At 38.7% G+C, this 24,986-nt stretch overlaps 1 protein-coding gene across 1 annotated transcript in view; it reads left to right on the forward strand.

Moving 5' to 3' along the window:
• MED14 (mediator complex subunit 14) overlaps positions 27-24,986 on the forward strand; it is a 35,022-nt gene continuing 10,062 nt past the window's right edge. Inside the window, exons 1-20 of the mRNA XM_021407623.1 lie at positions 27-393; positions 2,452-2,478; positions 7,932-8,037; positions 8,707-8,880; positions 9,664-9,793; positions 11,546-11,674; positions 12,028-12,135; positions 13,098-13,230; positions 13,635-13,785; positions 15,963-16,074; positions 16,684-16,809; positions 17,432-17,510; positions 19,069-19,228; positions 19,593-19,787; positions 20,357-20,491; positions 20,921-20,997; positions 22,899-23,059; positions 23,334-23,480; positions 23,566-23,657; positions 24,791-24,943. Of these exons, the coding sequence (XP_021263298.1) occupies positions 212-393; positions 2,452-2,478; positions 7,932-8,037; positions 8,707-8,880; positions 9,664-9,793; positions 11,546-11,674; positions 12,028-12,135; positions 13,098-13,230; positions 13,635-13,785; positions 15,963-16,074; positions 16,684-16,809; positions 17,432-17,510; positions 19,069-19,228; positions 19,593-19,787; positions 20,357-20,491; positions 20,921-20,997; positions 22,899-23,059; positions 23,334-23,480; positions 23,566-23,657; positions 24,791-24,943 (2,577 nt within the window). The 5' untranslated portion in view covers positions 27-211. The remainder of the gene's footprint in view (positions 394-2,451; positions 2,479-7,931; positions 8,038-8,706; positions 8,881-9,663; positions 9,794-11,545; positions 11,675-12,027; positions 12,136-13,097; positions 13,231-13,634; positions 13,786-15,962; positions 16,075-16,683; positions 16,810-17,431; positions 17,511-19,068; positions 19,229-19,592; positions 19,788-20,356; positions 20,492-20,920; positions 20,998-22,898; positions 23,060-23,333; positions 23,481-23,565; positions 23,658-24,790; positions 24,944-24,986) is intronic.

The raw sequence follows: 24,986 nt of genomic DNA on the forward strand, positions 1-24,986 counted from the left end.
GCTTCCGGTCCCGTGCCCCCAACATGGCGGCAACCCCTGCGCCCAGTGAGTGCTGAGCGTCGCTCGGCCCGTTCCCTGCCGCCGCCCGTCGCTGCCCCGCGTCCTCCCTGCGGGCTGAGCCGGGCTGTGTCCCGGCGCCGCCGGCAGAGTGCCGGCAGCCCCGGGCCGCTGAGCCGCTCCCGCCTGGGGTTGAGGCGCCGCCGCCGCCGCCATGGCGCCAGTGCAGCTGGAGAGCAACCAGCTGGTGCCGGCCGGCGGGGGCCCCGCGTCAGCCCCAGCCCCGCCGGCCCCCGGCGCAGTGACAGCCGCCGCCAGCCCCGGCTACCGGCTCAGCACCCTGATCGACTTTCTACTGCACCGGACCTACGCCGAGCTGACCGTGCTGGCAGACCTGTGAGTGCCCTCGGCCCCCCTGCCCGCCCCGGCCTGCTCCCGCGCCCCTCCTCCCCGCTTGTACCGCAGCCCGGCGGTGAGGAGGCCTTGCTGGGGCCTGATCCAGAGCCGAGCTGCAGCGTGGGGTGGTGGTTGCACCTTCCTTGGCTCTTACCCCGACGAAAGGCCTTGTTCTTGTGGCTTTGCCTCTTCTCGAATTGTGTTTTGGGGCCTGGTGAAAGCTAGCGAGCCCTGTGTCATAAAGAGGGGAAAAGGCTGGGGAATGTAGAGCAGATGGATGTAGGTTGTTGTAGTCAGTGCTCAAGTTCAGTGTATGGCAGAAGGCCCACCTGTAGTGCTTGTACTGGTCTCAAAATACATGACAGTGAAAAGTGGAGAACAAAGTTGTTTTCAGCGGCTGCAATTCCTGAATGTACCTACACAGTCCTTGAATTACCACTTGTGAGTTTTGGAGGGAAAAGTAATAGTTATGCTCGCAATCTGTTGTGCTAATGTTGTGCTTGAGATGGCAAGAGAAAGGAAAAAGGCCAAGAGAAGCTTTCCTGAGTGCATTCTGACTTAGAGTAAGTGTGCACCTTTTTGTTTGTTTAAACATAAAGATTCCCGAGGGGATTGTCTATTTTTATACAAAGTCACATACAAAGCAAACGAGGGGGGAAAATGCATGCATAGTTTCTTGTGAAGCACCGTATCTGGCAAGTGTGCAAGGAGAGTTTTGCTCGACTCAAGGTTAAGAGCACTCGAACTCTGGAAAGGACAAGGAATTTTACTTTGTCTTGAGAAAACTTCCAAAATGCCAGTGAACAAGTCTTTGCTGTGTGTTTATGATATCTATAGACAGTAATTGATTTTGTACATGTTCTTTTAGGAACATTTGCCTGTGACATTTTCTGTGTTTGTTTTCTGGTGTAGAACCAGTTCTTTAGACTTGAGTGTATAGTTGAGGTACAAACTAAGACAAGTGGTATGAAGAAGAAATGGAAAATGCTTTAGGTACTCTGATTCACCAAGTAAGACTTTAAGCTCTGTGGTGTTTCCTCTAAAAGTGGAGTAAGCTAGATTTTTTTTTTTGCACTGTATTTCTCCATAAAGGGTAGATTTGGCTATTAAAAAGTCCAACTGGAAAGTATTCTCCTCCTTCCCTTCAACAAAGAGGTCTTGCTCCTTTACCAGCATCAGCCTAGTCCTGGAATGAAGAATGACGTTGAAATGAGGTGCCAGTAATAACTCTAGGACATTAAGGGTTGATGGGAATACAGTCCCCTTTCTCCAGTAGTATCTGTTGTGCAAGTAGTTGATAAAGTTCTGGAGTATGACAGTTCTTCACTTTTAGACTATTGAAAGATAAACTGATTTCAGGCAAGTCAGAAACAGCCAAAGTTAATCTTGCTGCAGGTGTTCTAGGATTGCTATTATGTATTAACTTACCCTTTTCATAGATACTCAGTGGGAATGATAAATTACAAAGCAGGTAGTGATAGTAAATGGCATAGCTGGTTTAGCAGAAACCTTGAGATTTGAACATTCTTCGTAGAATGATAAAATGCCTTAGGTTTGAAGGGCCCTTAATACCCATTCAGTTCCAACCCTTGCTGTGGACAGGGACATTTCCCACTGGATCAGGCTGTCCAGGGCCCGATCCAACCTGGCAGGATGCTGTTGGCATTCTGGGCTGCAAGTGCACGCTGCTGGCTCATGCCCAGTCTTTTGTCCACCAAGCTTTAAATTAACCTGACCAGTTCCAGCTTAACTGTCAGGTTCTGGCTATTGTCCTGTGGTCCTGTTCTACACTTGATTCTTCCCACTTCCCATACAGTACTCTGCCACCCCTGCTGCTTTAACTGGACCGCTCCATAGAGCTGTCAAGCTACTTCCTTTATCAAACATGCAGCTTCGTTGTATTTAGGAGACGTGTACAATCAGGGTTTTTGAAATGCTCTTCGTAGGTATGTAGAAATTCTTGTACTTAGCTGAAGGTTACTAACAAAACTTTTTTTTATAGTGGCATGAAGCATAATGGAACAATGGATAATATACTGTCTTTTTTTTTTATTGTAGATTACCAAGAAAGACCGATATGGAAAGGTGAGTTAAAATAAGACAGTCTGTAATGCATGTTAACATACAAAACTTTGTTTAGGATGCTAAGATTAATATGAAACTGTGTCAAAGGAATAATTTTCTCCTAATTTTAGATTTTCTGCAAGAAAATAAGCCTTATTTGTCTTGCTGTCACTACGTAGTTTCAAGATTTTCATCATCATAGACAGCAATACAACTTTGTTGTTTTGTTTTATTTAGTTGTTTGGGCTTTTTTTGTTTCAGTTCAGTGACGTGATGTTACTGTTATAACAGGTGAAATCTGTTAAGGGCATTTTTCTCTTCATTACACTGGAATTGAAGCAATGAAGTGACAGTGTGTCTAATAGGAAAGGGAGCTAGAGAACCTAGATTAGTGTGATGAAGAATCTCATTCAGAAGTAGTGGTTTAACAAGGTAAAGACTTCTTTTCTGCCTTTTTGTGTTACCTGTCTTTCTTATCATAAGGCATCGTTTGATTCCTATATTTTTTTTTACCTGTCTGGTGTGGTTTTGAAGTTTAAGGATTATTTAAAAACCAGGGTAAGAAACCAGAACAGGCTTTTTTTAATCCCCTTTTCTTCGCTCTGGATGAAAGAACTTGATTTATTTTTTTGTTTCTTTGAGTAAACTTTGAGATGTTAGTCCTTATTATTTTGAATAAACTTCATTTCTTTTGCTATTTGTGTTAACCCTCTTATTGACCTAATTTTCTCTGGAGATATGTAGCAGCTCTGTTTTTCCCAAGGATGTTAAGAATGTTAATAAAGAATTCTGTATAACAGGATGGTCATCAATGCAATCATCGCAAATCTTCTGAAATTCTCATAACCTGCTGTGAAATTAGTCAGAATTTCAAGCATTCATAACTTGGGATGGTTCCTCACCCCTCCATTTTCTTATGTATAAAATTTTATAAAGAGGAGCAGTCTGTTTGCATTTTAAATTATCACCATATTTGCTGAAGCAGTGACATTCAGCTTGGGACCAGAGCTCCCTCTTACTGGTGTGGGAGCTTCTCCCATCTAGACGTTGAGCATTTTGTGGTCAAGCTGAAACCTGCTTTGTGGGGCACACCTGTTTGAAGCAACATGTTAAATCCTAATGGAATACAGGTATAGGAAAATAACACAGTCTTGAATGCTTACCTTGAATGTCCTGTAACTGAAAGCATTTTGAAGTTAAATGCTCACATCCATGTAAAATTTGACTTATTTAGGTCTTCTTAATGAAGTGGCTTTATAGCTCCAAAGGACATCTGTTAGGGAGGGTACTTTTATCTATCCAGATTATTCTGTTGTGTTGGGTTTTTATGTTTTGGTTTGTTGGGTTTTTTTACTAACTTCAAGCGCTGCAGTGGCAGCAGTAGTTGTGCTTTAAGCACTGTTTCTTGAAGTTAGCCTTGTGACATAGCATACGTATTTGGAGAGAAGATGTGATGGTGTTATCCTCTAATAAAGTTCATGTAACATCTACATTTTTGTGTGGTGACAAGCTAAAAGGTGCTGTGGCGGAAAAAGAAAAAAACAACTGATAGGAAATGATGAACCGTAATGTGATATGACTTGTCTTTGCAAAGCATCATTTATTCACATAATTATCACTGATAGAAATAAATCACTTCCAATATATTTTTGCAACAAGAAAGATAAGCAGTTGGGTTAAAAAATGTAATGTTAGTGCTGTTGTGTAAAATGAAGCTGAATGATGGGGAAAGTCCAGGGGCTTTCTCCTTGATAATGCTTGGTATTCTTTATCATCTTTTCCTTTATCCTCCAATGAAGTGTAATGTGTGTGAATTATTTTTATAAATACAGTAGCAGCTGTATATGATTTTAACTGGAACTTGGATTACAATGACTTTGCAAGGTTGTATCTTCTGTTGTGGCGAAATGGAAGGTAAAACTTTATACCTGTGTTCCTGAACAAACAGTCCTTGTTCCTACTCTTCCAACAGCTGTATGAATACATCGGTTTCCTAAAAGCAAGGAGTTTCTCCTCTGATTTTGCAGTGGTTTGTGAAGCAGTCTGTTACTTCCCAAATCTGCAGCAAAGACTGTCATCTACACAATTTTAGAACTGCTGTAAAAACAGGTTATTTGTAACTTCAACAACAATGCAATTATTACCTGTTTTTGTGAAATATTGATTTCCATTTCTTGTTAATGACAAAATGGCTGCTAGTTTGTGAGTTTCGTAGATGCACATGATTTTGGTTTGCAGGACACTTTGGAGATACCTGGTCCAAACGTCTGCCTGAAATAAAAAACATAGACTAAAATAAAAGTTGTTGGTTGCGCAAAGTCATACACTGTTGAGTTTTAAATATATATTCTAGATAGATCTGCAGTCTTTCTGGGCAACCTACTTCAGTCTTTGAACAACTTGTGTATTTCTTTTGTTTGCTTTTCTAACATTGAACTAGTGTGTTCTACTGTTCATGGCTGTTGACCTTCATCCTTTGAGTCTGTTTCTGTCTTCTCCCTAACACCCCTTTAGATATTTCAAGACAGCAGTAGTATCTCACCCGTAGCCTTCTCAGGCGTAAGCGAACAACTTCTTCCGTTGTTCTTTGTATCTCATGTGTTCCAGCCCCTAACTTACTTCTGTGTGGCAAATATCTTTGTTGGCTAGGGAGTTAAAAACTGGACGTGGTGCTTCAGACGCATTCTTACAGGTGCTGACTCAGGGTGAAGAAGTACTTTCCTTGACTTTGGCAGTGCTCATGCTAATACCACTTGCTGTAATTGCACGTTGCTGATATCTGTTCACCTGTCCACCAGGACCCTCAAGTCTGCTTATGTATACTTACCCGGCTGCTAGTTAGTCCTCAGACTGTGCTTTTACATTAGGCTATTTGGTTCCAGGTGCAGGACTTTGCAGGTAGTTTTGCTTCGTCGAGTTCCTGTCAACCAGTCTGTCCAGCCAGCTGAGGTCCCTTTGTTTTGTCCAATTTGACATCACCTGCAAGCTTCCAAAGACTGCATTCCTGCACCTCATGTTGATTGTTTATGGAGGTGTTTAATTTTGTTGGCCTCAGTATTGACCAGTAGGGAACATGAGTAGTAACCGCTTTCAAGGAAGTTCAACTGGTAGCCAGTCAACCTTTCATGTTTGGCACTGCAGCCAGTTTTTCATCTAGTTTGTAGTCTACTGATCCACTCCATATGTTACCAACTTGGCTGCAAGGGTGCAATGGGCAATCTTGTCAAAAGAAGTTCAATAGTCAATGTAAATGCATCTTCTGTTCTCCCCTTGGTTCTAGAGCTGGACAGCCTATAGAAGGCAGTTGTGTTGATCAGGGATGACTTGTTCTTGGCAGATCTGCGGAGGCTGTTCCCAGGCCACTTCCATGTCTTTTGTTTACCTGGACGTAGCTTCTGGGAAGATTTTTTTTACCTAATTTTTCTTGTTTAACTGAGTTTTGGCTGTCTGGCATGTAGGTCCTTCTTCTTGAAGATGTTGTTTGCTTTTTTTCAAGTCATTAGGACCTCTTATCATTATGGCCTTTTGGAAATGATAGAGTTACTTTGCATTTTCAGAGTTCAACTCCCTCAGCACCCTTGGATGCATCCCATCTGCTCTGACAGCTTTTTGTATGTCAAGCTTACTTAAGTAGTCCTTAACTTGATATTCTTTTACTGTACCTAATGCTTTACTCCCCTAGGCTCTACCACTAGGCTGAAGGATCTGAAACACCCAAGACCAGAACTTAACAGTAAAGAATGTACCGTCCCGCAGCTTTGTCTGTGCCAGTTTTCTCTTGCTCCACTGAGCACTGGACTCATGTTTCTTAGTCTTTTGCTGTTTATAGACCTATAGTATAGAAGTTTTTCTTGTTGACCTTCATCCTTTGCTAGTTTTGCTTCTGAGTTCTCATTTCCTATGCTTGTTTCTGCATGCTTGAGCAGTTTCTATGTATTGCCCTCTCCCACCTTCTTTGTAATTCCTATTTACATTCAGTTTGTTCAGGGGTTTCCTGTTCAGTCAAGCTTTCTGCTCATTGGAACGGACTTCGTTAGAAATAAAGCTTTAATTCAGCTTTAATACAAATAAGAAACATCCCTTCAAAAAATGATTTTAAGTGTGGTCATTTAAAAGCTTTTTAATGTGCTCTGCTTTGTTTTTATAGGCCTTGTAAACGTACTATTTCTGTAAGTTTCATCTTCATTGAGGAAATTTTTTTGTGCGGCCCAACATAAAGTTCAGTATCTATAATGAAGCGCAAAGGAACACAGCAACACAGGAAGACTCTCGGGTTCTTTAGAGAGGGGTAGATGGATGTGAATTCCCGATGCGATTGTGATTTGAAGGTGACATCCATGATTATGGAAGCAGGATTTTGTCAATTAGAACTGACAGGCTGCCTGTAACTTCATAAAGTAGTATTAATGAAGCAATTCCTGGAATACTCATGTCAATAATTTTCATTATTAAATTGCTGTGTTTTTTTCTATTTTTTTCTATCTTTCATTTCCAGCTGCAGAACAGCACTCTGAATTTTTCTTGCTATTGTGCTTTTTTTCATCACAAAATTTTGGTTGCCATAACTACTTCTATATTTTAGTGACTTCTGTAGGGAATTTATTTGCAAGATTACTGACATTTCACTATAAATGTCTTCCAAATTCCATTATGTTTTTGTGAACCTTTAAAAAATTTTCCACATCTTACTTCGATGGTGTAGTAACTATCCTAGTACAGCAGTATGAACCTGTAGCAGCCTGTCTACCACTAGAAGTTCTGACATCAGGCTATAGGTCATTCTAAAATATATGCTGTGGAATGGAGGAAGATTATTGTCTTGATGTCCACGCTCTTGGATGAGGTTTGTGGTATGCAATGCAAGAGACTGAGCCAGGTGGTGTCACTGGTGCTTCTGGCCCAAATGCTCACCTGGTACAATCAGACTGTGATATATGGATTGCACAGAAGGGTTTACTTCATTACACCAACGCTTTCAGCAGAAACAGGCTCTATCTCTATTATGAGTATGTATGTTACAGATTAGGATCAGAAGGAGGTGCAAATTCTATCTGGTAGAGGCTAATATCTGTTGTGGTAATGAATATGTGTTTTGTTCAGCTACGCTTGTTGCTTTCAACTTAAACATAAACCCTGGGGAAACCTTGATAATTCAGTTGAGTTCACCAGTGAATTGTTTCTCTTAAAATTAGTAGTTAATTCATGTGAGTGTGCTTTTTTGTATCCCCAGACATTCTTGGTTGGTTAAAATCCCTGTATATTGTTCGCATTTAGACGCTTAAAATAGTGAACTCAATCTTTTTTCCTGTATTCTGTTTAAGCAAGCAATCTATTAGTGATTGCCTACATTAACACAATTAAAAGTTATGATAACTGCTTTTTTTTTTTCTTTCATGGCACAGAGTTGAATTGCAGGCTTATTACGTATCTGAGCACCAGCTTAACGTGTATTTGATTGTTTTTTGTTTTTACAGAAAAATAGAAATAGTGCAGTTTGCAAGCCGTACTCGTCAACTGTTTGTTCGTTTATTAGCCTTAGTCAAATGGGCTAATAACGCTGGGAAGGTGGAAAAATGCGCGGTAAGTTGGCAACAGAGTTGGGTATGAAACAGTCTTTTAGTAATATGGGATTTTGGTACAACCTAATTTTTCATTACTGTAGGAGTTTAAAACCAGATATGTGTTTCACAGCAAATGAACATTAAATGATGACCAGTTTCTTCCTACTGAGAAATTAAACAGTTCTTAACAGTTCCCGAAAACTCCTCAGTGGTAAAAATCATAAAAAAAAAAAATAATAATAATTAAAGAAAGACTTGTCTGTGCATTGTTTTAAGAGTTCTTGAACAGGACAGAGAAGATGGTGATCTCAGTGTGATAGTTCTTGCTATAATTTTAGATCTGTTCTTAGTTAAGTAAGAATGAAGCACAGAATGTTGCAAACACTGAGCTTTGAGTGATTGCAAACAAGTTAGGTTGGATTCCGGTAGCAGTCATCAGATAAAGAGCTGTGAGGCTTCACAGATCCTCCACAGCACCAGAAGTGTGCTGATTTGAAGTGTCCTTGCACGTGAACGTAAAGCCAGAGCACTCATTCTTTGTTTTATAGATGTGATTCCTAGAATTGGAAGGAAGTGACAGAACCATCTCTGTCATATATTAGATGAGTTGGATATAAAGAACCACTGATCTGTGCATTTTTTGACTTTTTCTTTTTTCCTTCTCCCTACCTTCCATTGTCCTCTGCAGATGATATCAAGTTTTTTAGATCAGCAAGCCATTCTGTTTGTGGACACTGCTGATCGTCTGGCATCTCTAGCTAGAGATGCTTTGGTTCATGCTCGTCTACCTAGTTTTGCTATCCCGTATGCAATTGATGTTCTGACAACTGGATCATACCCACGTCTACCTACATGCATTAGGGTAAATGATGTTACAGTATGACTTTGGGGGGGGGGGGGGGACACGACTCCATCAAATGCACATTAAAGAAACTAATTGTCTGATATGTGCAAATGAAAGTGTAGAATGGAAGCGTAGTGCCAAGTCTCTGTAGCGTCAGTTTCTGAGAGGAGGCACTTCCTATTTGAACAAGTTATCCTTTCCTAGTGAAACATTCTCTCAGTTTGAAATAGTTCATCTCTAGAGTGAATATAGTAGCAACTCTTCTTTTGGTTCTTTATGTGTTTGTACATGCTAAGCCACCATACTAGAAAAATATAGTGGGAAAAATGAGATACCAACACCTGTTCTTACATAGATTTTGGCTATAGCATACTGTATTTGGAAATGTAGTGAACTACTTACAACTCTTTTTAATGCCGTTGTCTTTTCTTACTGATGAAATGCAGAATAACAGATTGGAGTAATACAAACAATATTATCTGTGACTTAGGTCTACAGCTACAGATAAGGATTGGTTTTCAAATGTTAGTATTTAAAAACAAGTTTAGCCTGATATAAGGCCCAAGGTGGTTTTAAGTTGTCCAAGTTGAGCAGTTTTATTCACTGATCAGTCTCAGGCAAATTGGAAGTAACTGGAAAAAACCAAACAATTGAATGCCAGATTAAAACAATCAAAAAAGACTGTAATGACCTGTGTAACTCTATTTTCAGACTTCTGGTCTGATGCGTTTTCATCATTGCTACTGGTAACGTATTAGACATGTTTGAGATGCATGGATTTTTTCCTATTTATTTTAATAGGATAAAATAATCCCTCCTGACCCAATTACAAAGAGTGAAAAGCAAACCACCCTTCATCAGCTAAACCAGATTCTTCGACATCGTCTAGTGACTACAGATCTCCCTCCCCAGCTGGCAAATCTTACAGTTGGTAAGAATTTAATTACTTTTTGAAGAACAGTTTATTGAAGACTGACTTAAAGTTGTTACTTCAGTGCTTAAAAAAAAAAAAAAAAAAAGCCAAAAGATAGCTTAAGTGAGATCATTAGGTTCACTTAATCTAGTAAGATTGGAATTCTGTCTCCATGAGGCATCAGATTATCTTTTCCCCTTTTGGAAAAAGAGGACACCAATAATCTTGCTGGAATAGTATTTACTTTCAAAAAGAAGTCCTGTGCAGGTAGTGACAAAACATTGTAAAGACTGCCTTGCTCTTTCAGCAAGTGTATTATGAAAGGTTCTTCCCTTCGTTCAAGATGGAAGTGCTCATTTCCTGGTCCATGTTAGGCTATGCAATTCAACTGCTTTTTCTTAAGTTAATTTAAAAATGCAATTTAATTAAACTATTGGGTATTTCTTCTAGAAATTCTTTGAATTTTAACTTAAGCACGTTACTCTAATGTTGCTTTTTTTGCCTGTTTTGATATTCATCTTTATGAATTAAATCTGTTGATATTTCTGCACGCATTTTATTCTGTGGCTCGTTGCAGACATAAATCACAGAGGTCTGTTTTCATTTAGTCCAAGTACAGGTAGATGTTATGATGATGCTTTTTTGTTGTTTCTACAAAAGGGGTGGTTATAAACTAGATTATGGTAGAATCGCAGAAAATGGACCTGAAATAGACCTAGCCCGTACTTCTGACTAAGACAAAGTTAGCCTTGTATAAATTATATCCCATAGATCTAGAGTGAAGATACTTCTGAAAATTAGTATTCACTGATCCCTATGCAAGCACTTCAATATCAATATTAGAGCCATTTTTGGTCTTAATGAGGTGTGAATGGATTTCTATCTGAGTAATCAGATTTTTCAGTTAATTAAACATTTCAATATTAGTTTCTGGTTTGAATTTGGTTTCTTCTAAGAGCATATCTGGGATGCTTTTGAATATGCAAGTTTGAGTTAAAATCATTAGAATTTCTGTAGGAATATTTCTAAATGCCGAGAATTGTAAAGATGTGTATATGGCATACTTTGTAGTTGATTGAGAAGATGGACCCACAGTTTATAGTAAGAACTTGTACTAAATTGTCTGCTTTGCTCATTTCATTTATGACCTTTCTTATATAGTTTTGACCGTCTTTGTTCCCAGTTTTTGAATCTGATAGCTATGTTCACAAAAGTGTAAGGATGTATTTGTCAATTACGTAAATAACATACATAATCTTTGCTTATGTACATATATACGAAGTATGTGGAAGTGCGTCTTCTCCACGTGAAAATGGAGTTAAAATATTTTAATGTTAAATAAATGGTTTGCTGTGAAATGTGTTTCCAGTGCTAGACTTTAGCCTAGGCGTTCTCTCTGTGAACCTCTTTTGGTTGTTCCTTGAATATAGCAAAGAATTGGAAAATTTAAGTTAGACATATCGTTTATGTAACATAAAATAGTAGTAGTCAGCTCAATGTAACTCTATGTTAAAGCAGTACAAAGGCTGACAAATTATTGTGACAAAATTACTGCTGTGCAAGTCAGCTGGGGACTTCTGTCCGTGCTGCTTATTGGCACTGGTACTGTTACATAGGCAACTTTTGAGTCTTCAGTGTTGAGCAGAAACTTATACAGCTGAACAGAGACTATAGGGAAGTAATCCACTGAGAGTGCCAGGAACTACTACACTGGTAATATGAGGCATCTTATGAGACTGAGTGAAATAAAACCCTTTTTTTCTTCCTTAGCCAATGGTCGTGTGAAGTTCCGAGTTGAGGGGGAGTTTGAGGCCACCTTGACAGTGATGGGTGATGACCCTGACATCCCCTGGCGTCTTCTCAAACTGGAAATTTTAGTTGAAGACAAGGAAACTGGAGGTAATACAGAAATCAAAGTTTACACATTCATTTTAACGTTACGTTTTTCTCTGGTGCTGCAAAAGTCTTGTTTATGCAGAGTTTTTTGCATATCACAACTTGAGATATGAAGCTGTGTATACACATCTGATTTTCACCTTACTCTGTATACTTCCGATGCTTTATCAGTGGTAGTCTGTGACAGTGTAGTCGACTTACTGAAATTTCCACGGTAAACCAAGGATTGTGTTATGTTGTTAGAAATTCAGGTATGGAAATTTCTTGGTACGGTTATCTTTTAATATTTATTTTATTATTTATTTTAATGCCTGTTTTCATGATATCTAATGTGAATGATTTCTAATTCATGAAAGATGGTCGAGCCTTGGTTCACAGCATGCAGATCAACTTCATCCATCAGTTAGTCCAGTCACGGCTCTTTGCTGATGAGAAGCCACTTCAGGACATGTACAACTGTCTGCGTATCCTTCTGAAAGTTCCTTCTGAATAAGCTGTGTAATGTAGTCTTGCTCTTTCTAGTAAATGGAGGCCAAAATATGTGGGTGCCCTATTAAGCTAAGGGGAAGTGCCTGGAAGTAGAGTAAAAGTGATGGCCTTGGAGGCAGTTACACTCATTTACTAGCATGTAAAATTTCATTTTACACAATTTACAAAGGGACATGATCTAGTGGTGGGTTATTAGTTAGGGTAGTGTGGTTAGGTTGCGGTTGGACTTGATAATCTTGAAGGTTTTTTCCAAGCTGAGCAATTCTATGATTCTGAGGTAAAGATGAAGTACTTGAGACAGCAGGCTGTATGGTAAGTCAGTGAAGCAGCAGCTGTTTGCAGATACTGATTCTGGAGATAGAATACGATGCTGACTTAAAAGGAATGGGAGCTTACAGTTCCTACTTTAGAACCATAATAATGTGATTATGTTAACTCTAATGTGTGTTAACTGTATTGCACCTGTATCAATAATGAAATGGATACAGCTTGTACAGAAAAACTAGTGCAGGGACTTTCTATGTGCAGAAGAGAAATTACTTTACAATATGAAATACTTTTCAATGAAGTAGTTTCTGAAGAAGCAAACACACCTACGTTACTCATGGGTGGCTGTGAAAGGTGGGCTTAATGGTAATCATAGGGTGAACTGAATTTCTTTTAAAAAAATCTTTTCCAAAAAAATGTTATCAGAGTTGAAATCTCTAAACCAAAGCTATTGTGATGCACTTGCCTAACAACCCATCCTAGATTAAAAACAACAACAACAAACTTTTAAGAAATATTTGATGCTAATTACATACATTTGTCTCTAGATTAGTACATTAGTATGTTTTCAGACAGCATCATGCAGCCAGCGTCTGACTTTTATGACAGTGGACTTATATAGTGTACAGACTCTTTGGATGTCTTCTATTTCCTTAACTCTATTCCTTAGACTCCTTCTGCCTAGCACTTCAGTTGGAAGTCCTGCATTCACAAACACTAATGCTGATTCGAGAGCGCTGGGGTGACCTAGTGCAAGTGGAGCGATATCATGCAGGGAAGTGCCTTTCACTCTCTGTTTGGAAGTAAGTTAATTTTAAAAGAGCTGTTTACTTGCAAAGAAGTGAGCGATGTACATTCATGTACATAAAAGCAGTGGATGCAATCATAAAATCAGCTCATTTTCATGGATATCTAAATAAATTGACATTTCTTTGTTAGTCTTTCACCATACCTATTACTTGACTTAAACTAGATAAAATGAAAAAAAAAAAAGTAATCCAAATGCTCTTCTGATTTCCTTGTTGAGTTTGCAGCCATCTAAAACTCCTTGTGTGGATATAGCTTACTAATGTTTCTTTGTTAAAAGGTTAAACTAAATGTTTTTTCAGTATTTTCACGCAGAACTCTCCGAATTAAGAATTAGCTACTGAAAAGCATTTTTCCTGGTATTCCAATTACATGTTTTAATTTTTCCCTTAATTTTAAGCCAACAGGTGCTTGGCAGGAAAACAGGGACTGCTTCTGTTCATAAGGTCACTATTAAGATTGATGAGACTGATGTCTCAAAACCCTTGCAAATATCTCACGAACCTCCACTGCCAGCCTGTGATTCCAAACTGATGGAAAGAGCCATGAAGGTAAAAGTTTGCTTTGCAAGAAGGATCTGTTTTTATAAGTCAGCACCTTAATCAAAACAGAACAAATATTTTTCTGTTCAAAGAGCAGTACTATGACTTCTACTAACCTGTCACTGTAGATCACAGTGTGTTAACGTTGAGATCATGAATTGTTGTTACAAATTAGTGGTCTTGTCTTTTGTCTTTAACATTACGCCTACTTTTCAGTGCTTTATATGCCACTTATTATGAGACAGTGTTGGGGCTGTGGGGAGCAGCAGCAAAGCTTCAGTTATACTTAGTGCTTGGCTTGAAGTAATTTATAAAGAGGTCTTATAAGGAGCTTCCCTTTTCTGTCTTGGAGATGCCGTGTAACATTCCTGTGAAAATCAACTTCCACATGTGACTTGAGCTGACTACCCAGCAGCACTGTTCAGTTTGGAAAATAGTACATTATGATTGGGAATTGTTGTACAAAAAGAGTTCATGTAGTTTGCTTGTTACAAGGGTTATGCAAAACTTGATTTTACGTTACGGCTGATGGGGCCATTGTAAATTTAAGGTTTATCAAAGTTAATGCTGGCCCCCTTTAATTCCTTGCTCTGAGCTTAGAGATTTTACTGGGCATGGTATATATGCAGCTGTTCTACTGTTACGTAATTACAGCTAAGATCATTATTCTAGCTGTCTTTCTTTGTGTTTAAGATACTTTGCAAAACTGGCACAAGCAAATAGATTTGTCTAAGTGAATTGTTATACATTAGCGTACTGAAAATTTGATGTAGCTGTAGAAGTTACAGTCAATTCTTTGTGAAGACTATGTAACTGGTAGCAGCTGCTGAATTGAAATACTTCTGTGAATGTTTAAATGCTTGATTTTAAGGCCTTGTCTTTGAAAGCTAATCTTACAGGAGAAAGTTGTTCTGGTATACGTGAGGGTAGGTACTGAAATTCTATATACTTCTGTGCTGATATAAAACTCTTCTGCATTTATTTCTTATGCAAGAATAGAATTTGGGTTCAGTTTACCTTGAAGAGTTTTCAAAGCAATGTAATGTTAACCAAAAGGTTTTGTAGTAAGCTGTGGCTTTGCTTAGGCAAAATATGTAGGTAATATAACTGTGAAGTGAATGGATATAAATATAAATGCTTTAATTTAGGTTGCACAAGTCAGTTATAGCAAAAGAAGCTGGAGATGTAGACTTCAGCACTGTAAGTCCAAAAAGCCCATAGATAATCTTGGGTTCAGTAGGGTTGCTCATATTCACAATCTGCCTTTACATCTTCGCTGTATTGTTACCCCTGTTAGCAATACTAAAATGAATATGTTATATTTCATTCTACAGCTACACATGTATTTGGCCCATGAAACATGGTCAAAGCACTGGAGCACCTCTCCTGTACAGAGAGGGTAAAAGGTCTGGGATTGTTCAGCTTGGAGAAGAGAAGGCTTCAGGGAGATCTTAAAGCTGCCTTCCAGTACCTAAAGAGGACCTAAAGGAAAGATGGAGAGGGTCTTTTTATCAGGAAGTATAGTAATAGGACAAGGGCTAATGATTTTTAAATGTAAAGAGGATAGATTTAGATTAAGTATTAGGAAGGAGTTCCTCGCAGTGAGGGTGGTGAGGCACTTGAACGTGTTACCTGGAGAAGTTATGGATGACCCACCCTGGAGGCATTCAAGGCCAGGTTGGATGGGGCCCTGGGCAGCTTGATCTAGAGAAAATTGTCCCTGCCCATGGCAGAGTGGTTGTAACTAGATGGTCTTTAAGGCCCTTTCAAACCAAACCAATCTATGATTCCTGTAGAGGTGTCCATATTCTAATAGTTTTGTTTATTTTTCCATAGCTTTAGCTTGTTATGAACGGGTGCATGCTAAGCTGGAAAATATTCCAACCTTGATCTAGACCAAGTAGGTCTGCACAGGGACTGATGACAACATAGTTTGTGAAATTTTTATTTTACATTTTCTTCTAATCTGCTCTCAAAAGCTCTCCAACTGCTTGCTCTACAGGCAACGTTGTATGGTTGTTGTATTTTGTTATGAACCGAATACTCAGGTTATTAATGCTTTTGGTTCACCAAAGTTCTCAGCAAATTAATTCCAAAGTAATCATTTTATTAAGCTTTGTTTTTGTGCACTGGTGCATAAAACCCATGTATCAAATTTGAACTTGCTTGGGAACTTTTTTTTCCAGATTGACCATCTATCAATAGAAAAACTCCTAATAGACAGTGTCCATGCAAGATCTCATCAAAAACTCCAGGAGCTAAAAGCCATTCTTAAGAGCTACAATGTTAATGACAATTGTACGTGTTTTCTACCAAACTGTTTCAAATCTTCTCCTTTTGTCCCTACGAATATTTTCTGTTTCTTCTTGTTTCTTGTTTTCATTAATTTGAACAAAAAAATGTGAATAAAAATGTAGGACAGTATATTCAGCATTAAAAAGATCCAGCTTTAAATTGTTCTGCATTGCTAATTAAAATATTCAGTGACATCTACCTGTAAATGCAGTGTGAAGGCTGAAGTTGCTAGAGTATTATATTTGCTGTGGAAGGGTTAAAAGTTGTCTGTTGTAAAACCAGTTTGGAGTTGAAAGCAAATCTTCCACTGTGTTGAACTGACTTTGGGTGAGGCTTTGACTGCAGTGAGTTAAAAGATATTCAAGGGTTTTTTTAATTTAGTCTGTCTTTTCTCATTAGTTCATTATTAGCGCTGTTTTCACCAAGAAATTACTGTGTTCAGTTTCCTCTTCGTCGTGAGTGTAATAATGTGCAAATGCTCATACTGAATTCAGAACTCCTGCAAGTAAACATTTTTTTCCTTTCAAAAAAGTTTTGGAGATTGTAATGGGCTGAATTTTAATACGATGAACTTGAATTCTGAGTCAAATTATTAACTTCTTTTTTCTGTAGCATTCATTGAAACAGCTCTTCCAACTCTTGTAATTCCGATTTTGGAACCGTGTGGTCGATCAGAGTGTCTACACGTTTTTGTTGATCTCCATTCTGGAATGTTTCAATTGATGCTCTATGGTGTTGGTAAGTAGGTGGAAAAAATAGGATTGTTTGCAAGATATCAATACAGTCTATGTTGTGAGGTTATTTTGTATGAACAATTCTGTCAAATCTGTGAAGTTCCATAAGTAAGAGAGAGTTAAGCTAATGAAGGCTGCGTGTTGGGTGATCTAGATATTTTCATTGAGTATGAATGGATAAGAGGGTCTTTGCATTTATGATTCACAGTTCAGTGTATCTTATGAGAAGAACTTGAATAAATATTGTTAGACATCATTTGCAAATTGTGTTCTTTAGGGCTTATGTTCCCTGGGCAGTGCTGGCAATGGTTGCAGTCATTTCACGTGGATGTAATTGAGAATAGCACTGTGTGACCTTAAATATTGTGAGATATTGTTTAAATCTAACTTAAGGTTCTGGATTTCTCTCTTGCAATGTTTGTAGTGGTGTTGTTTTTAGATGAAGTTAAATTTTTTGGCCTTTTTGCTTAAGAACATACTGCTCTGTTTCTACAAGCATTATGGGTCATTTTTTTGTATCTTAATTGTAGTTGTTAAATTAAATGAAACACTTTCATTAAAAGGTCAAAAGTTTGCTGTTTCAAGAGCAGATGTTAAGAGTATTTATTCACTCGATATTCTTGCAGATCAAGTGACACTGGATGACATAGAGAAGTCTGTTAATGATGATATGAAGCGGATCATTCCTTGGCTCCAGCAGCTTAAGTGAGTGACTTGAATAATTCATTTAGTTTGTATAGACTTAGTTACCGTGTTTGCATTTTGCATGATCTTACTTGCTTGGCTTTGTGTAGGGAGCGTACTTTCTTTGTGTCCTAAGCAACGTTGAGTATTTGCTGCCTCCTTGAAATGGGTGGTGGAAATGTTTGCTGGGTGATGATTGCACAGTCCTTCTTTAATTTGCCGTCTTGGACATAGTCTCAAGTGTTCCTGCGTGCACACACTGCATGCAGTCTTCTCACTTTGTCAGTTGCAGACCACTTGCTTCCTGAGGATCTCATTTTGTATCCATGCTCATTTTCCATCTCCTTTATTCCACTCTGTTTCTACAGCTGAATTCTTCTTGTTTCTCAGCAAGACAAATTTCCCTTTTCATAATGCAGAGGGAAAGCCAGGAAGTGGCCTAGGATGATTTAAATAATATGTTTATCTTCTTACACTTCAGCCCTGGGCGTATTAAACTTCCTATCTTCGCTCTGTAAAGCCCTGAAATTTAGGCACAAGATATGTTTGCCTCCCCCATAAGAGATTGTAGCAAATAATACAAATACAGCTTACACCTGCAGGAAAACAGAGTTCCACCTGCTCTTTCTTTTTGGAAATTCCCAGTACTCTGAGCTAATTGTAGAGTGAAGCCTTTATTTGAGGAGTTTTGTTTCTAAAAGAGGCACGGTGACGCATGAAGCCCTGGCACCCTGGAGAAACTAATCAACCTCCCTTTGTCATAAATAATGCGCTCAAGATAGTGGCTTGGGTAGTGCTGCTGTTTCCAGTCAGTCCTATGAAATGTCTTTTTGGACAATTAATCTCACATGTATCTGTGAGAATAAACACAGTGCATCCTGATGGGGGGACACTGAACAGCCACACTTTTCAGTGCTGTTCTCAGTAGAAGTTTTACTGAGAAACCATGCCACGCATTTCTTCCCCCCTTGAAGCCTAGCTGGGCTTTCTGGTCTTGCCACCATAGCTGAAATCAATTTGAGTAGAATTGAGTTTAATTCCAAACATCAGAATAAATTTGTTTGTCTTGCTGTGTTTTTTTACTTCCAAACTTATTCAAGTGAATGAATTTGTTTATAGTGTAATCAAAAGTGATATTAATCCATCTTAGGTGACTTTCTTACTGTCTTGTTCACCAGCACCCAGGAGTAAGGTGTTTTTTTCTATACCCACAATAATGGGAGATTCTAAATTATAAAATGACTGTAATGTGCATGTTTTATATCTTGTTCCTTCTTTTTATTTTGTAATTTTATACTGCAATATAATACATATATATTCATTCAACAAATAATTTCAAGGGTTTTCTTCATAAACTAGCAGCTATCTGTTGCCCAAGCTGAAAGCAATATGTAAATATAGTAATAAGAAAATACAAACTCAGCAGGAAAAAAAAAGTTTGTGTGTAGCTTGTGCAGCAATATTATATGTTGTTTTAGATTATGGCTGGCTCCTAATTTGATACTAATGATCTAAACAGCAATATACTAGAATAATTTAAAACAGTCTCAAAGTACTAATGATTTTATTTCTATTCAAGGTTCTGGCTTGGACAGCAACGTTGCAAACAGTCAATAAAACATCTGCCTACAGTGAGCAGTGAAACACTTCAGCTAGCTAATCATGCTAGCCATCCAGTGGGAAACCTTTCCAGACACAAATTGTTTATCAAACTCACTCGTCTTCCACAGTACTACATTGTAAGTAACTGAAAAATGCTTCTTATCTTCTGTTCTCAGGTAATTTGTAATGGTAACTCTAACATTAGAAGAAAATAATTGCTGTAATCTTTGCCTCTCATCTCTCTCTACCTTCTCTCATTCTGTGGGTTTATTAGGCAGTCAGGCTCATAAAGAGGAGACGTGCATAAAGATTAATTACTCAGCAGCCCTCACATTCTCTTTATATTCGCTGAAATTTTAGTCTTTCTTCTCTTCTTTGATCCCTTTCTTAAAAATATCTTAGAAAAGAGGAATGTGTTTTCCTGCAGGGACTGGAGGAAGAATAGAAACTGATGTAGGCATAATCTTAATTGAGGGTCTTGTTGATTTTGTTTAAATGCAGGTTGTAGAGATGTTTGATGTTCCTGGCAACCCCACAGAACTAGAGTACAAATACTACTTTCTCTCAGTGAGCTATGCTGAAGGAGATGACAACCCTGCTACTGCTCTTCTGTTACAAGAGTTCAAACCAAATATTGAAGAGTTGGTACTAGACACAAAAAGTGGGAAACAAATGAAAAGTGGTGTCAAGCGTAAGGTATGTGTTTCAAAAGCCTTCAGGCTAGTTATCAAGTATGGAAACCAAACGCATGTTATTAGCATCATTAGCAGCTTTAGTAGCTGTTTCAAAGTTGGTGTGGCTGACAGCTTCCACTGAGGCTTAATTCTCTGGGCTGCTTCCCTGGAGAGGTAATGGGAAACTATTTTCCAGCAGTTATTGTCTTTTAATTCATGCCAGGCCAAGAAAGCCAAGGGAGAGCACTGTGCGGAGGTAGTTAGCATAGCTTGTACTAGCGAAGCACTGGTATTGTCATGATATGCTTTGTGCTGTAGAGGTGTAGCCTTTGAAAGACTTGAAGGGACTGATCAGAGTTTCTTCTTGGGGTCAGGTTGACCTGGCTTACTGGTGTGTAAATGCTGTTTTGAGGAAGGAGGTGATTATAAAATCACTTTAAATTAATTGCTGTAGTCCTGAAGTTGACCTTTCAGAAATTCTTCTCAGTATGCGATTCATTTAAAATTTGGGTGAATTAGATTGTTCTCTGACATCTGCTCAAAATGTTTACTCAAAAATGTGCAAGAATATTTATTTGTCTTTAATTCTAGTTGTCTGGTGATCCATGCTCCATAGAACCTAAGAAACCAAAACGGACAGGAGAAATGTGTGCCTTCAATAAAGTCCTAGCTCATATTGTAGCCATGTGTGATACAAATATGCCATTTATAGGGCTTCGTTTGGAGGTATGTATTAAGAAATATTTTGTTTGCTTCTTCTCCTCCACTGCTTCTGATTCTCTTGTCCACAAGTTCTCTGAACAGTAACATCCAGACGTGTTCACATTGCAGTCCCCTTTCTAGCTGGGCCTGGGTAGCTGACGTTCTACACTGTATTGCTCTAGTCTCAAGCACTAACTGCAGAAGACTTCAGAAGCTGGGGGAAAAGGAAAAATGAGAGTATGAAAGAGTGGCTTGTGGGAAAACATGAGGGACAACTTTTTACCACATTTACACAGCTTGTTTTTTGGCTTTCCAGTGCTGGAGGATATGGAACATCTGTCACCCTTAGCAAAAGAAAAAGAAGAATTAAAAAAAAATCCTTGAGAAAGCTACACTTACTTTGCTTGACTTTTTTTTTTTGCATGGGATAACCTTTTTCTTGTTCATTCATAGTTATCTAATATGGACATTCCTCACCAAGGAGTACAAGTAGAAGGAGATGGCTTCAGCCATGCCATACGTTTATTAAAGTAAGGGGATATGCTCCTTTGTTTGATTTTATTACTATATATATGCTTGAGGGGAAAAAAGGGTTGTTCTGAGAGTAACACTAAAAATGCTGCAGGGGCTGGGGGTTGGAGGGAGTTGAATAGTTTCACTATTGTGTATCTTGCACTCCTGTGTGAAGCAGTGCTGTAGAAAGAGGAGAGTCAAGAGTAGATTCAAAGCCGGCTATAATTTGTTTCTCTCATTAGCCTAAGCTGAGGTGCTCTGAAAACAGGCTCTGACAGTCCTCAATCCTAGCATCCAGGCACCGCTAAGGAATCTACAGCAGTGCGGTGAATGATGAACTTGTAATTGCAATTTTAGATCAGGTCAGAGACCTGCTTACTCCATACGTTATTTAACAATGACCAGTATGTGCTACTGCTGAGGAAAATGAAAGGAAACCCAGAAAAGGCAATTGCATGGTTAAGAATTTGGAAAGGAAATGTCTGAGGCTTTTACAGTAATTTAGAGTGAAGGAGACCTGTGGGTGTCATCTGGTCCAGCCGTCTGCTCAAAGCTGAATTTTCCAGTCACCAAGGATTTATGGCACAGAGATCCCAAGTGCTGACCAGAGGGGAGTAGTCATTTGATTTGCCTGTCTCTGCTGATGCTAATACAGTACAGGATGCAGTGTTCTGGCACTGCTGCAAGGGCATGCTGCTGACTCCTGTTCAGCATCTCACTTGGGCCCCCAAGTTCTATTTCTGCAGAGCTACTATGCAGCCAGTCAGCCCTTACCCTGTGCTGTTGCACAAGGTTATTTTCTTCCCAGTTCAGGACTGCATTTCTTTTTGTTGGATTTCACAAGGTTCCTGTTAACTCATTTATTCAGCCAGCTGAGGTCCCTCTAAACGGCAGCCCTGTCCTCCAACATGCTGAGCGCTGCTCCCTTCTGTTTGACATTACCTGCATATTCGTTTGCATTGTGTAGATTGTTGAAGTTGTTAAGTGGAATTGGCCTCTGTATTAACCCCAAGGAATGCCAACCGTATGCAGCCACCAGTGTGACCTGGAACTTTTGGCCACAGTGCTTTCTACCTGTCAGTCCATCCAGTTTTTGACATTTCTTGGAGCTTACTTCAGGCCTCAGCAGTTAAACTTTGGATTGTGTTATGAAGTAAAACAAATTATGTCAATTTCACAAAAAAAAAAACAACAAAAAATGCCACCAAACCCACAATCTTCTAAAGCATAAAATAAACTGCTTAACTTTTTCTACTCTGCTGAGATACGCAGTGGTATAAAGGCATCAGTCTTTAAATGTATCGGGCTCTACCTTTTTAACTTTGCTTATGAGCAGACACGAGGGTTGGATTTAAGGGTGGTACATTACATTTCTGGAATAAACTCAATTTGTAGAGGAGCTAGGCATATTTTTACTTTAGCTTTATTTACTCTATCCTCAAATTCAATTCTCACACTGGGATATGAGTAAATTGGTGGGTATTAAGATAATTGCTAGGTTACTCATTGCATTTAAGATGAACTTGTTTAGAAGGAGGACCTGATTCACAAATTCAGGTTGCCACAGAACTTTATTTCCATCTTTTTTAGCCCGTTTCTCTGTATAAAAGCTTTATGTCAGTGTGCTCCTACTTTTATCTGGAGGTCAGGGCCATTCAGCAGTTCCATTAGAAGTCTGTAATTTGCAGGTGTTGAATCTATATAATAATTGATCAGAACTTAATGTGCTTTTATAACACACTTACAGTCCTTGAAGAGGAATAAAATCTTTGTGCAGTCCAGCTGTCTGTCTTGCCATTGGTTTGTTCATTCTTTCATGTCCAGACATATACATTCTTCAGGAAATGTTAAAAGGTGCTATTTTTCAGTTTGGGGACTATACTGTGTGCAACTGAGGTCCTCTTTTCTTCACAAATAGAATTCCTCCCTGTAAAGGTGTAAACGAGGAAACACAGAAGGCTCTGGACCGATCTCTTCTTGATTGCACTTTCCGATTACAAGGTAGAAATAATCGCACGTGGGTCGCTGAGCTGGTGTTTGCAAATTGTCCGCTTAATAGCACTTCATCCAGGGAGCAAGGTAAGAGAGGTCAGGTAAACGCTGTCTCTTTGTCTTATATGTTGTTTGCTCCAGTATCATTCTAATCTTTTTGCATTAAGGGACAACCATCTACTCCTAAAATTTCTAATGAGCCACAGTGCACCTCAGTGAAACTCTTTTGACTGTTGAGTTGGTGCACTTTTCTTATTCAAGTATGCTTCCTGGATTCTCTCCACAGTTTAATCATAGTCTGTAAACCCCAGTTTAGGAACCACTTGTTTAATTAGTATTTACTGTTCTCCTAACGCTGTAGGACCAACCCGGCATGTTTACCTGACATATGAAAACCAGTTATCTGAACCAGTTGGAGGTCGCAAAGTTGTTGAGATGTTCCTCAATGACTGGAACAGTATTGCTCGGCTGTATGAATGTGTCCTGGAGTTTGCACGGTCCTTACCAGGTACAGAAATAATCTCCTTTTCTTTAAAAATCATGCTTCCAGATTACTATGATTTTCTCATGCTCTTTTCTCTTCTCTCTTCAAGACATACCCAATCACTTAAACATTTTTTCAGAAGTTCGTATCTACAATTACCGAAAACTTATCCTTTGTTATGGAACTACCAAGGGGAGCTCAGTAAGTAATTCCTAAGTGCACTTGAAATGTATATCTGAAAACACATTGGGTAGGCCTAGAGTTATTACACTGTGCAATAAAATATATCTTGGTATTATAGTATTGTGGAATTAATATTATTGAATGTAAAAAAAAGACATAAATGAAGGGTGCTGGATTAGTAATTTGCTAGATTCCTAGTTGTCTAGAATTTTTGAGAATTTGTGTATTACACTTCAAATTGTGGGAAGGAGAGTTGGTCCTTCTCCTGGCATCACTGATCTGTCAGCACAGCTCATGGTTAATAAAGGCTGGCAGAGCAGCTTTGTTCAAACTTATGATGTGTTGCTTCTGCTGTTATACTGGGATACGTAGATCTTTTAAGCTTAATGCTGCTTTAGAGAAGGGACTCAGTTTTAAATGTAGCATTGTGCTTTTAAATGAGACAATCCCTAATTATTTTGTAGCAGTGCTGTTCTCTTGTTCAGAAGTCTAGCTTACTCTGTAGTATTTGAATTTGCAGTATATTAATGACTTTGACTGTGTGCTTGCTCACTCCCTTGCATTAAATGCAGGGCAAGGGAGGAAGTAACCACATGTTTATTACAGACTAAGAATATATTTGAGTGTGCAACCGATGCAAAGTAGTCGATGTACTCAAAATTTGCATCCTGAAAAGTCTTTGCGTTCATGTTTTTTACAAGTATTTGTATATGCATTTTATTGTGACTGTTAGTCTTAATAACCAGTGGGAGTAGCATTGTGGATTTTATATGTCACTTTCTTACGTATTAGCATGTTTGGTTCTCCTTTTTGGTGACATGGTGGAGATAATCAGTCCACCTCCAGCAGCTCTTGATCAGTTCTTTGTGATGTGAGTCTCTCATGCTTAATTTCCTCAGTCTCACCTCTATCAGAAACTGCACTTGTTCAAGTTGATTGACTTGCTGAAGTAACTGTCCAGTTTTATGGTTGCCAACAATCCAGCTAACTAAATAAGTTCTGCAAAAGCTAACAGAAGTCTGTTCAGAACCTCAACAGTGAGTTAGGAATCTGAGGTTTTGTGAAAATGGATAAAAATGGGAGCAGACCAGCTTTCTTGTAATAACCTCTTGGTTCTAGTTTCCAAGATCATTTTGTTCTTGATGTTGCAGATCAGCATTCAGTGGAACTCCATACTCCAGAAGTTCCACATTTCACTGGGAACTGTTGGCCCAAACTCAGGTTGCAGTAACTGTCACAACACGATTCTGCACCAGCTCCAGGAGATGTTTAATAAAACACCAAACGTAGTGCTGTTGTTACAGGTAACGTTTTAAATATTTTCCTCAGGGAAAGTGCAAGATGACT

This window comes from Numida meleagris, chromosome 1 (genome assembly GCF_002078875.1).
Source record: "Numida meleagris isolate 19003 breed g44 Domestic line chromosome 1, NumMel1.0, whole genome shotgun sequence".
NCBI classification, from domain to species: domain Eukaryota; kingdom Metazoa; phylum Chordata; class Aves; order Galliformes; family Numididae; genus Numida; species Numida meleagris.